This window comes from Myxocyprinus asiaticus, chromosome 20 (genome assembly GCF_019703515.2).
Source record: "Myxocyprinus asiaticus isolate MX2 ecotype Aquarium Trade chromosome 20, UBuf_Myxa_2, whole genome shotgun sequence".
In the NCBI taxonomy this organism is placed as follows: domain Eukaryota; kingdom Metazoa; phylum Chordata; class Actinopteri; order Cypriniformes; family Catostomidae; genus Myxocyprinus; species Myxocyprinus asiaticus.
Genome location: NC_059363.1, coordinates 40,417,710 through 40,432,104, shown reverse-complemented (window position 1 = coordinate 40,432,104; position 14,395 = coordinate 40,417,710). Strand labels below are relative to the sequence as shown.

The window sequence follows — 14,395 nt, the reverse complement described above, 5'->3', positions numbered from 1 at the left end:
AGTGTTTATTCTTGACTTGAATCTCTGCTGAGCGGACACGACCATCTGATCCAGGGTATATAGCTGTCACTCTGCCCACAGGCCATAGGGCTCGAGGAAGCTGGTGGTCCATTATCATTACAGTGGTTCCAGTTGTGAGGTTACTGGGGTCACTTGTCCACTTTTGCCGTGACTGTAAGGTGGGCAGGTTATTCTTAATGAAGCTGGTCCAAAACTGATCTGCCAATACCTGTGAGTGCGCCATCTCCGCCGACTAAGCATCTCTGACTCTGGATAAACTACTTGTGGTAGAGATGCATCAGGCCGCCCCATCAACAGGTAGATTGGAGTCACCGGATCTGGATCTGCCACATCAGAGGAGACATACCCGAGCGGTTTCGCATTGAGTGTGGACTCAACCTCTATGAGAAGTGTTCTGAGGACTTTCTCTGTGAGTACCTGTGACCCTACTGTGGTATAAAGGGCAGCCTTTACTGAGCGGATTTTATGCTCCCACATACCTTCGAAATGTGAAACATTTGGGGGGTTATAATGGAACCGAATTTCTGTTTGGCTAGTTGGTTTTGGAGGTCTGGGTTCATGGCATTGAAGGTTTCATGCAACTCTCTATCTCCCCCTCGGAAATTGGTGCCCTGATCAGGGGAAGGGACTTCCTCTTCGAGCAATCATATGCCAAAGAGCCAACAGGAAGGAGTCTGCATCCATATTACTCAGCAGATCCAGATGGACACAGTGGGTGATAGGATGTTTTGGATCCAGAACTATGGGATGTACAGTATTAATGCTCAGGTCTGTAGCTTGGCGCAGTCATCCCCCCACACAGATGAGCACAGTTGTTTCATCCAATTCTGGTGAAAGTGTGAGTAGATGGCTGGATGAGGAGATAGGCTTACCAGTCATGATGGCCTGATACTCCTTGGGACAACTGTCCAACTGGGCTTGCCTTAATTAGCTAGTATCTGCTTGCTGATACTCTGATATCCACCGCAAAGACACCACAAAACTTGGTGTTGCGGAGTTCATTGGGGTCCTCCGTGAGTCCAGGGACAGGGCTTTCTGGCCATGACTCAGGTGGTAGGTAGAGGAAGTGAGGCCCCTGTAAAAGCTCACAAACAGAAGGGAAGGAGAACAAAGGGAAGCAGGTTTTTCCAGGCTCAGGTAGGACTTTTAATCGGCCACTTCAATGCTTTACAACTTCACAAACTCGTCAGCTTCACAAGCACGTAGACTTAAACTCATTAGCTTCACAGGCACTAGTAACTTAAACACATCAGCTTCACAAACATAACAGATTAAACTCTTTACTTCATAATCAAGATTCCCCCACTCGTCGTGTGACCTCAAAGGGTCCTTGCCACTTGGCGAGTAATTTGGAGCTCAATGCGGGAAGTAATACAAGTACCTTATCTCCCGGTGCAAATTCCCGCAGCCGAGTTCCCCTGTCATACAGTCGGCTCTGTCGTTCTTGAGTTTGGAGCAAATTCTCCTGTGTTAGTTGCCCCAAAGTGTGGAGTTTTTCTCTAAGATCAAGAATGTATTGAATTTCATTCTTGCTGTTTGAAGGTCCCTCCTCCCAAGCTTCATGTATAACATCAAGCACACCGCAGCTCGAATGGGGAAAACTCAGAGGAGGCTTGTGGGACCTCTCGTACTGCAAATAACAGGGGATCGAGCCATTTGTCCCAGTTTCTAGCATCCTCGTGCACGAACTTACGAATCATGTTTTTAAGGGTTTTATTAAATCGCTCCACCAGGCCATCTGTTTGTGGATGGTAAACGCTGGTGCGGATTGATTTAATGCCCAATAATTCATAAAGCTCGTGTAGTGTCTGTGACATAAAAGTTGTGCCCTGATCGGTGAGGATTTCTTTCGGAATCCCCACCCGGGAGATTATTTTGAAGAGTGCCTCCGCAACACTGCATGCTGAGATGTTGCACAGACGCACTGCTTCTGGATATCGCGTTGCATAGTCCACTAGGACCAATACACTAGGACCAGTGATGTCCGCGTGCTGACCACTCAATGGCCCGATGAGGTCCATTCCAATTCTCTCGAAGGCGACCTCGATCAGCGGAAGAGGGCACAGTGCCGCTTTTGGGGTGGCCGGTGGATTCACCAGCTGGCATTCACGGCAAGCCGCACACCACCTGCGGACATCGCCGCCAATGCCCGGCCAATAAAAATGGGCTATTAGGCATTTCAGTGTTTTTCTTTCCCCTAGATGACCCGCCATGGGATTATAATGAGCCGCCTGGAACAGCATTTCCCGACAGCTCCATGGTATTAAGAACTGGGTTGTATCTTCCTTTGTTTGAGCGTCCTGTATCACTCTATACAACCGCTCGTTTATAATTGTGAAATAAGGATATGAAAGGGCGACATTCGGCTGGAGTTGTTGACCATTGATCACTCTCACTTGGTCAAAGGCGTGCTTGAGGGTTTCGTCTCGCGACTGCTCCAAAGGGAAATCCCTTTTGGGAAATCCCCTGAGGACAGGATGGGCTGCAGCCTCTCCCCCCCTCACATCATCCTGACGTGGAGCAGAAGAAGATGGCCTTGGCTCCGCCTCCCCTGCCAGAGCATCGCACATTTCACATCTCATTACTTTAGTGCAGGACCCATCCGCACATATTCCCTTTAATACATTTCTAAATTCAGGCCAATTAGTCCCCAAAATCAGCGGATGGGTGAGGCGGGAACTAACCGCGGCCTCCACATGTTTTGTTCCCCGAAATTTAATCACAAGGGTCACCACAGGGTAGTTGTGAATATCCCCATGCACACACTTCACCCTCACCATTTTAGCTGTGCCCAAAGCCTCGCATTGATCCAAGCGTTGGTGGATAGTGGTTTGATTACAACCCGTGTCCACCAATGCTTGGTGAGTAGCCCCTTGACACTTAGGTATCCAGTACGCTCTGGCCCAGCCTGCAGAGTGTCGGGGATCTGGACCACAGTTCCCAGCTCCATCACATGGCATTGATCCTGGAAGTGTCCCGGATCCCCGCAACTCCAGCAGACCGGCCCAGGCGCGACGCCCGCACCTGCGTCAGCGGACACTTCCACCTGTGGGGGAGAGCGGCGGGGTACTGTCGCTGCTGTGGGTGATGCAACACCCCGCACACGGGGAACTGGCTTTGGTGGTGGGACTCCTTGCCTCCGCAGGACAGGAACGGGCTCTGGGGAGAGAGCAGAGTGAGAGAGAAGAAGGGAGGGGGAAGAGAACAGGGAAAACACAGGGGGAGGGGAGAAAGAGTGGGAGGGCTCTTCCGTCCTCTGGTATGCTGCCACATGGTTCTCCACCAATCGAACAGCCTCCTCCAGCGATGCCGGGCGGTGGCACTGGACCCTTACCACCATTCCTCGTGGTAGCCGATGGACGAGCTGCTCCAGTACCACATGGTCGATTATTCCCTCGACGTCATGATCCCCTGCCAGCAGCCATCTCCGGCAGGTGTCTCGGAGCCGTTGGGTGAAGGCAAACGGGCGGCCGGTCATCTCCAACTTCATTGACCGGAAGAGCTGGCGATGCTGCTCCGGACTGCGGCCAACCTGCAGCAGGATGGTCTTCTTCAGGTCCTCATAAGCCAGGAGGTTCGCCGCCGGCAATTGTTGTGCTGCGAGCTGGGCTTCCCCACCCACTGATCACACGGCCAGCTCCATATCTCAGCGGTCTGCTCGAATAAGACGAGGAAGGCTTCCAGTTCATCCTCAGCCCCCATCTTCAGAAGCATGGGCGGGGGCATGGGGCTGTGGTTGTCCGGGGAGGCGGCTGTGGCTCTCTCTTGGCTGAGAAGACTCCGGATCAAATGCCGGTTCTCTGCTTGAGTCCAAAGGATCTCGAAGAACCGGCGATCTTGATCTTGCCGGAGCTCAAGCAGGGATTGTTGGTGGGACTGGTGTAAGCCAGCGAGGGATTTGAGGATCTCTGGCAACTGGGAGGACTCCATGGGGCGTACTTCACGATCCCGGGTTTTGGCACCAGTGTAACAGCTCACAAACAGAAGGGAAGGAGAACACAGGGAAGCAGGTTTTTCCAGGCTCTGTTAGGACTATTAATTGGCCACTTCAATGCTTTACAACTTCACAAACTCGTCAGCTTCACAGGAACTAGTAACTTAAACACATCAGCTTCGTAAACATAACAGATTAAACGCAGCAGCTTCAGGAGCGCCGTGGCCTTCCTTGTGCCAGACTCTCTCTTTCTCTACTGGTGGTGTGGCTGCTTATATGCCGCTCTCCCCATGCTCACTGGAATTAGAGACAGGTGTTACACATAATCTAGCTCAGGTGCAAGCGCCCTTACCGCTTTCTCTCTCTCTGAATGGACGCTTGACCACGCCCCTGCTGCCACAGCCCCTTTCTCCATCTGTTGGGCTGTGATAATTCAAGCAAAGTCTTGCCACATGTGATGTCATCTGCTGCATTGTTTGCCGAATTAACATAGCACCAACAGTGACCCTCAGTAAGTTCTTGGATCTCAGCTACTATTGTTCCCACAAACACTTTGAATCTGCAGGACTCTGATTTCAGCTATGTGAGTACTGCTGTTGAGTTACTCCATAGGAATGTGCTCCTAATCTCTAATGAGATTTTGCTATGGAATAGCTTGGCTAGCTGTGTTCCAGTGCTGTGCTGTTCACCTCGCGTGACCAGTAGTTTCGGTTGCCCATGTGACTAGCTTTGTGCTAAGTAGCATTAAGGCGTGTCCAGTGCCAGGTAAGGTATTTAAACCGCAGGATCCATAGTCATTAGGAGAAGTGATTTATCTACAGGAGTCTGCAGTTGCGTGTAAGTGTGTTTATTTCATTGTTTTACTTTGTTGTAGAGTAGTAATCATTGCTAGGCTTGTGCTGTTTGTTTACTGGCTTGAACTCACGTCGCGTAAATGTGTGTTGGTGTGTGTTTTGACTTGTCCAGGGTATTCACTGCTAGATTTAGAATTGTTTGTCCAGTGTGTGTAAAACCATCTTTGTTTTTAGTGTCTATAAATGGTGCTTCACTTGTTTTAGAGTATTATTTATTGCTAAAGTGTAGCATAATTTATTTGCGGTGTACTGAAGTCACATTTGTTCTCGTGCTGTTCACCTCGTGCGACCCATAGTTTCATTAAGGCATGTCTTGCTTTTTTTCACTCTATGGCTCGTTAGCATCGTGTATATATTTGATGTGAATTGGCAGCGGAAGTGGTAGCCCTCATGAAAGCCCTCCTCATGTGAAGACCTACTTGTGTAAAGACCAGTGAGTCTACCTGTGTGAGTCCACCGAGCAAGGACACTGACAAGGCTCCACTTACCATAGCACTTAAGTATCTTAAATGTATCTCTTTTCTTATTTTCCTTGTACATACTAACATGTCTAATTCACAAATAACATATGCCTTCAAGCACATCCCTGTTATCTGTTACAGACCGTTTTCACAATATAGATTGAAGACAAAACGCAACCCACACAACCTACGGCACATCATTACCTGCTCCGCTCTCTTTCTCAGTGGGACTCTGGAACTGCCAGTTAGCTGTGAACAAAGCTGACTTCATTCCAGCCTTTGCCACACAGTCCACCCTCAGCATCCTGGCACTGACAGAAACATGGATACATCCAAAGGATACAGCAACACCTGCTACTCTCTCCAACAACTTCTCTCACACCCCTCGACACACGGTTTGCTCACTCATAACAACTGGACTTGTTCACCACACTCTTCTCTGTGTAACAATACTACTTTTGAATTCCATGCTATTACTACAATGCAACCCACAAAAAATACATGTTGTTGTCATTTATCTCCCTCCGGGTCAGCTGGCAAACTATTCTCGAGGAATTGGATGTCCTGCTCTCCTCCTTCCCGGAGGATGGTAAGCCACTTGTGGTTCTTGGTGATTTCAACATACACCAAGACAAGCCCCAGGCCGAGGTCACGTGACGCCATGCAAGGAGCAGATGTGTGAGCAACGAGCTCTGCGCACTTAGCTGAATATTCGATTATTTTCATATTATAATCTGGTGAAATTTGATACACCCAGTTACACATTTGCCCTTTGTTGCAAAACATGGCAAAGAAGTCCAAATCCTCGGGCTCTGTAGACATTAAAAGACACTTACGTGTTCAGGATGAAAGCCCCGACAGGCCTACAGACCAGGGACTCGATTTGGATGCCGTGGCGGGAGAAGGAATCCAGCGTCAGTTGTCCAACATGTCAGTGATGTTGACGAAGATTCTTGCTGACTTGGAGGATCTCGCTGTAATACATCGATCGATCACGGCGATGGAAATAAAATTCACCGAGTTAGGTACAAGAATGACTGATGTTGAAAAACGAATCGATTTTTTGGAATCTTCGGAGAGGGAATTAACCGCTAATCCGCCTGCGATCAAAGTTGATTTGGAACATCTCCTTGAAAAGCTTGAAGATCTTGAAAATAGAAGCCGCAGGAATAATGTTCGAATTGTTGAAATTCCTGAGCATGAGGAGGGAAGAGATATGGTGAAATTCCTAGACGAGTTTTTCCCGAGTCTGCTCGACATGACAGGCCACAAGCTGGAAATCGAGCGAGCTCACAGAGTGCCGGCTCAGAGATCTGCTGAGGGAGATAGCCCCTGATCGATTCTGGCCAGATTTCTGAGATCATCCGATAAAGATCTTGTGTTGTGCCAGGCGAGGAGCAAAGGGAAGCTTTTTTGGAAGAACCATAATATTTTCTTGTTCCCGGACTTTGCGAGTTCGACAAGAGAGAAACGCGATCGGTTCAAGGAATGTAAGAAACTCTTACATCAGAAAAAGATCTCGTTTGCTCTAATGTTTCCTGCCAAACTGAGAATAGAAACGAAGGTCGGTCGCAAAGTATTTACATGTCCAAATCTGGCAATGTCTTTTATAGAATCAATGACTGAGTAAACCATTGGATGTTTCTCATGTGAGTGGGCCTGACTCGCTGTACCTAACTCTTGAGGAAGCTGGGAGACATTTTGGGTTTTTTGCGTTGGCTCCGCCAAGAGGCTGGAGCTTGTTTTGTGAATAACACTTTTCCTTAAACTTTTGCATTGAAGTTCCCGGACAGATTGAGAGTAGACACTACGGATGACTGCAAAATATCTACATGCTGCTCACACAAAGGATGTATTTTATGAAGTCGACGGATTATGTAAGTCATGGTATATACTTTTATGCAGCCTCCGAGTGAATTGACTCGATCATCCGGGGAACCGGGATGCCGGTTTTGTTTCTTTTTGTATTGGTTTTGGAGCTTGTTCTATTGAATAACACTCTTTTGGAACAGCTGTGGATTAATCTGTTCGTTCTTCATACTTATTCCTCCTGCTGGCTGCAGTTTGTTTTGTTGAGTTTTTTTGTACAAGACTTTGGCATGATTACGTCATCCGCTGAACTAATAACATCACGGATCATTCGTCTGTCTGTCCGAGGAATCTGAATGGTTTTATATCAGCTGAAATATGTTTTGTGGAAGATCACACCTTTGAGACAGTTCTGTAAATGAATCTACATATTCTTTGTGTTCATTCTTCCTATTGACTGAGTTTATTTTACAAAGTATTTTCTGTTATGTAAATGGGTTGGGGCACCCCATAAAAAGAAGGAAGGTTATTTCTTTTCTTAAACGTAAGAAATATGATTTAGTGTTTCTTCAAGAAATACATCTCTCCCCACAGGAAGCTGAAAAATTTGGGAAGATATGGGGTGGACATGTTTTCTTTAGTACTGGCTCAAGTAAGAGCAAGGGAGTCATTATATTGGTAAATAAACATCTACAATTCAAATGTCTCAAACAGATTAAAGATAAATTAGGAAGAGTAATTATTGTGTTAGTTGAAATTCAAGGGAAATGTTGATTTTGGCTAATATTTACGCACCTAACGCTGATGATCAGGGCTTTTTTATAGACCTTGAAGGGATGTTGCGAGCCGCTGGCACCCCTCATGATATAATATTGGGAGGAGACTTTAATCTTTTGATGGATTCAGTCCTTGATCATAGTGAAGCAAAAGTGTGCAAGCCCCCTAGAGCAACAGTGACGCTTCACAGGATGTGTACAAATCTTGGTCTTACAGATATTTGGAGACTTTTGAACCCATCAGGAAGGGACTATATATTTTTTTCATCAGTCCATAAGATTTTTTCTAGAATAGATTTTTTTTTTTTTTATATCCAAATCCCTAATTTCATCTGTTGTTGATTGCTCAATTGGAAATATCTTAGTCTCAGATCATGCCCTGGTGAGTTTAGAGGTGATGCCACATAAAGAGAAAAATAAATCATATTGTTGGTGCCTTAATGTGTCCCTTTTGCAAAATCCTGATTTCCAACAAATGTTAAAGACTGAAATCAGTGTTTATATGGAGACCAACTGGTCCTCAGTATCCTCTGTGGGCGTGGCTTGGGAGGCACTTAAGGTGGTTCTTAGGGGTCGGATCATACAGTATGCCTCATTCATCAAAATTTACAAGGCACGAGAACTCGTGGAATTGGAAGGAAATATTAAAAGTGCTGAGGCAGAGCTGAAGCGCTGTATGTCATCTGATGGCCTCAGAGAATTGACCCGATTGAAATATAGGTATAATACTATTTTGTCACGGAAAGTGGAGTTTTGGTTTTTCAGGGCAAGACAGTCATACTTTGAGTTGGGTGATAAAGCAGGAAAACTTTTGGCTAGATATATAAAGCAGAGAGAGTCTTTTTCTATCATTCCCTCAGTGAAATCTGCTTGTGGTTAAATATTTACCTCGGCTATTGATATTAATAATGCTTTTAAAGAGTTCTATCTTGATCTCTATGATTCCACGTCTTCATCCACTGATGAAGATATTAGGAACTTTGTGGAACCATTAGATCTCCCTAAACTGACGACTGAGCAAAAAAATTCTCTTGATTCTGAGATAAACTGATCAACAAATCCTGGTGTGATCAGAGGAACGTACATTTTATCAAGTCTCTGCTCTCCTGATCTGGAATTTCTCATGCTTCTGTGTCAACCATTCTGGCTACCGAGAGAATTCACAGTGGTCATTATCACTGCTGTGTACATCCTGCCACAAGCCAACACAGACCAGGCACTCAAGGAACTGTATGGGAGTATAAGTGAGCAGGAAACCGCGCACCCTGAGGCCGCGTTCATTGTGACCGGGGACTTTAATAAAGCCAGTTTCAAATCAGTCGCACCAAAATACCACCAGCACATTAGTTTCAACACACAAGGGGACCAGGTTTTGGACCATTGCTACTCTCCCTTCCGGGATGGCTACAAATCCTTCCCCCACCCACCATTTGGCAAATCGGACCACTCTTCCATTCTGCTTCTGCCCACTTACAGGCAGAAACTGAAACAGGAAGCACCCACCCTCAGAACGATCCAGTGCTGGTCAGACCAATCAGACTCTACGTTACAAGACTGTTTTGATCACACGGACTGGGAGATGTTCCGGTCCGCCTCTGATGACGACATCAAGCTTTATGCTGATAGCGTAATGTGTTTCATCAGAAAGTGCGTGGAGGACGTCGTTCCGACCAGAACAACACGGATCTATCCGAACCAGAAGCCATGGATAAATAGTGATGTTTGTGCGGCACTTAATGTGCGGACCTCCGCTTTTAATTCCGGGAATGCGGAGGAGCATAAACAAGCCAGTTATGCCCACCGAAAAGCTATCAGAACAGCAAAATGCTAGTACAGGAACAAGATTGAAGGACAGTTTAACACCACCAACTCTAGAAGCATGTGGCAGGGAATTAACATCATCACGGACTTTACAGGGAATAAAAACTCTGCCATGAACACCGCTGCCTCTCTCCCGGATGAGCTAAATAATATTTATGCTCATTTTGAGGGAAATAACACCGCCCTCGCGGAGAGAGTTCTCGCAGCTGAAGCTACAGAGGTTAGTTCACTCTCCGTCTCTATAGCGGATGTTACCCGATCCTTCCGATGGGTGAATATCTGCAAAGCCGCGGGCCCAGACGGCATTCCGGGCCGTGTCATCTGATCGTGCATGAACCAGCTGGCTGGTGTTTTTATGGACATTTTCAACCTTTCCCTCTCTTTGTCTGTAGTCCCCACATGCTTTAAAACAGCCACCATTGTGCCTGTTCCAAAGCAATCAAAAATAACTTGATTAAATGACTGGCGTCCTGTTGCTCTGACCCCCATCTTCAGCATATGCTTTGAGATACTAATCAGAGATTACATCTGCTCTGTGCTGCCTCTCTCTCTTGACCCATTGCAGTTTGCTTACCGCAACAACCGCTCCACTGATGATGCCATTGCATCTACAATACACACTGCTCTCTCCCACCTGGAAAAAAAGAACACTTATGTGAGAATGCTGTTTGTAGACTACAGCTCAGCATTCAACACCATAGTGCCCTCCAAGCTAGATGAGAAACTCCGGGCTCTGGCCTTAAACAGCTCGCTGTGCAGCTGGATCCTGGACTTCCTGTCAAGCAGACGCCAGGTGGTTAGAATAGGCAGCAACATCTCCTTATCACTGACCCTCAACACTGGAGCCCCACAGGGCTGTGTTCTCAGCCCACTCTTGTATTCCTTGTACACACATGACTGTGTGGCAACACATAGCTCCAATGCCATCATTAAGTTTGCTGATGACACGACAGTGGTAGGTCTGATCACTGACAATGATGAAACAGCCTACAGAGAGGAGGTGCACACTCTGACACACTGGTGTCAGGAGCACAACCTCTCCCTCAATGTCAGTAAGACAAAGGAGCTTGTGGTGGACTTCAGAAGAAAAGACAGAGAACACAGTCCCATCACCATCAATGGAGCACCAGAGGAGAGAGTCAGCAGCTTCAAGTTCCTGGGTGTCCACATCACTGAGGAACTCACATGGTCCATCCACACTGAAGTCGTTGTGAAGAAGGCTCATCAGCGCCTCTTCTTCCTGAGACGGCTGAGGAAGTTTGGAATGAACCGCCACATCCTCACACGGTTCTACACCTGCACTGTAGAGAGCATCCTGACTGGCTGCATCTCCGCCTGGTACAGCAATAGCACAGCCCACAACCGCAAAGCACTGCAAAGGGTGGTGTGAACTGCCAGACACATCATCGGAGGTGAGCTTCCCTCCCTCCAGGACATATATACCAGGATGTGTGAATAAAGCACGGAAGATCATCAGAGACTCCAGCCACCCGAGCCATGGGCTGTTCTCACTGCTACCATCAGGCAGGCAGTATCGCAGCATCAGGACCCGCACCAGCCGACTCCATGATAGCTTCTTCCCCCAAGCAATCAGACTTTTGAACTCTTGATCTCCCACGATCAAAATACATCAGCACTGCACTTTATTACTCTTATATCTCACACCGGACTGTCATAAATTATAATATTATTATATTATATTCTCTCTTAACAACTTACTATCAACCGACTGCCTGAATGTCAATACAGTACAATACAACCTACTGTACATTCTATATATACTATATATACTTTTTTTATTGAATAATGTGTATCTATATTGTGTGTATTGTATACTGTACAGTGTATGTTATTATTTGTATATTGTTTTGTGTGTAATTATGTGTACATTAGACTTTAAATTGTGCTGTGTTAATTGTAAATTGGTATATGTCTCATCACTGACACGACTGCTATGTTGATTGGAACTGCACCCAAGAATTTCACACACCATTGCACTTGTGTATATGGCTGTGTGACAATAAAAGTGATTTGATTTGATTTGAATTGATAAACTTGGAGGAGCTTGTTGAGGTAATTAAAGCCTTGCCTACAGGCAAGGCTCCGGGGCCTGACGGCTTTGCCGCTGAGTTTTTCAAATCTTATGCTACAGAACTGGCTCCACTTTTGTTAGAAGTTTATACTGATTCATTAAAGAATGGAAAGCTTCCGCCAACCATGACACAAGCCCAGATCAGTCTAATTCTAAAAAAGGACAAAGATCCAAGCGAGTATAAAAGTTACCGCCCAATTTCCCTGATCTAGTTAGATGTAAAAATTTTGTCCAAAATTCTGGCCAATCGATTAAGTAAAGTTATGACATCACTTATACATATAGATCAGGTGGGGTTTATTCTAGGCCGTAGTTCTTCTGATAACATCAGGCGTCTCATCAATATCATGTGGTCAATAGTGAATGATCAATCTCCGGTTGCTGCCATCTCTGTTGACGCCGAAAAGGCATTTGATATGGTAGAATGGGATTATCTTTTTAAGATTTTGGAAAGGTATGGGTTCGGAAATACATTTATTGGTTGGATTAAGTTACTTTATAGACACCAAACAAATGGGTTAATTTCAGATTATTTTACTCTGGATAGGGGCATCCGGCAGTGTTGCCATCTTTCCCCATTATTGTTCTGTCTTGCCCTGGAACCATTAGCAGCCACGATAAGAAAGGAGGATGATTTTCCAGGGGTGGTGTAGCGCATAAGCTTCTGCTTTATGCAGATTATATTTTATTATTCGTCTCCGACCCCACTAGATCCATGCCTTGCCTCCACAGAATTATTAACTCCTTTTCCAAATTCTCAGGATACAAATTCAATTGGTCTAAATCCGAAGCTTTGGCTTTGACAGCGTACTGTCCAGTAACGGCCTTCCAGCCGGGTGCCTTCCAGTGGCCCAAACAGGGAATTAAGTATTTGGGAATTTTATTCCCAGCAAATTTGTCTGATTTAGTCAGAGTTAATTTTGATCCCTTAATAAAAAGGTTTTCGAATGATGTGGACAGATGGGCTTCATTACACCTGTCGATGATTGGGAAGGTTAATGTTATTAAAATGAATTGCATTCCAAAATGTAACTACCTGCTACAATCTCTCCCTGTAGATGTCCCTCTCTCTTATTTCAAGCAATTTGATAGCATAGTGAAGTCCTTCATTTGGAATGGTAAATGTCCCAGGTTAAATTTCAGTAAGTTACATAGGCCGATTGACAAAGGTGGGTTAGGCCTACCCAAGATTTTATTTTATTATTATGCATTCAGTCTTAGACATTTGGTTCATTGGTTGCTTCCACCTGAGAGAGCTCCTCCCTGGTTTTGTATTGAAAATGAAGTTCTTGCCCCTATCTCGCCACTGCAAAGCCTTTCGATTAAACTAGCTGGAGAGGTTAAGTCGCACCCCGTTATTTTGCATTTGCACTCGATATGGACAAAAGTGTCCAGAGAGTTTAATTCTGATATTTATTTAAACGTAGCTTCAAGCATATGGCTGAACCCTAAACTATGTATTAATAAGTACCCTTTCTGTTGGTCAGATTGGATTGTGAGGGGGGTTAATACACTTGGTGACCTGAATGAGGGTGGAGTATTGAGATCTTTTGAAAGTTTGATTCAACATTTTGGGATTCCCAGATCTCAATTTTATAAGTATTTACAGCTGCGCCACCTGCTCTGCTCTGTTTTTGGGAGTAGCATACACCCCTTTAGAGCGGCAGATACTCTGAAAGTGGTGATTGCTGCTTTTGGGAAGGGTCATGAGGTATCAGTGTATTACTCCTTGTTAATTCAGAGTCTGGGGGACGGAGATTTAAATTCTCTTAAAAGATTATAGGAGAAAGATTTAAACTTGGTATTGGAGGAGGGAGTGTGGGCAAGGATTCTAAAAAACATAAAGTCTGCATCTAGAGATGCAAGGGTTCGCCTTATGCAATTTAAGATTTTACATAGATTTTATTGGACCCCCTCTAGATTGTATAGGCTTGGTCTTAAGGACACACCCATCTGCTGGCGATGCCATACTGAAGATGGAGACACCATCCATGTTTTTTGGGGGTGCCTTAAGATCCAAGAATTTTGGCTGAAGGTGCAAAGTGTTGTGTGTGATGTGTTGGGCACTCAGGTCTCGTTCTGCCCCAGACTCTGTATTTTGGGAGATAGGGAGGTCATGGATTTGGTAGATAAGTACATGAAGGACTGGGTTTTGACCGGTGTGATGATTGGTAGGCAGGTTATTTTGAGGAGTTGGAAGTCGGATGGAGCACCCTCATTCCCGGAGTGGTGCGTGGAGATGGGGAGGGTGGCTGCCTTCGAGGAGGGGTCAAGCATTAGGATGGGGTTAGGGAAACTTTCAATAAGAAATGGGGCAATTATTTAGCATTTTTGAGGGAATCTCGAGGTGGGGTGGTGGAGGGAGTAATTTAGAGTTTTTTTTATTTTTTTTTTATTTTACTTTTTTATTATTATTATACTTGATTATTAAATGTTATTTTATGTTGTTGTTTTAGTTTTCTGTGTGTGTGTCTATATTCTATTGACCACAGGGGTGTTCGTGGGGGGATCAGGGTGGGTTGAGAGTTTGGTAGGGGGAGGGGATATAGTGGGGGTTTAATGTTTAAAGTTTTTGATTCATTATATAGATGTTCTTGTATTTTTTGTGTTAATTTATGAATCAATAA

At 45.4% G+C, this 14,395-nt stretch overlaps 1 protein-coding gene across 1 annotated transcript in view; it reads left to right on the top strand.

Moving 5' to 3' along the window:
• Positions 1–669: 669 nt before the first annotated feature.
• The window catches only part of LOC127411120 (uncharacterized), a 418,430-nt gene continuing 404,704 nt past the window's right edge, over positions 670–14,395 (top strand). Inside the window, exons 1-2 of the mRNA XM_051646474.1 lie at positions 670–770; positions 10,544–11,088. Of these exons, the coding sequence (XP_051502434.1) occupies positions 670–770; positions 10,544–11,066 (624 nt within the window). The 3' untranslated portion in view covers positions 11,067–11,088. The remainder of the gene's footprint in view (positions 771–10,543; positions 11,089–14,395) is intronic.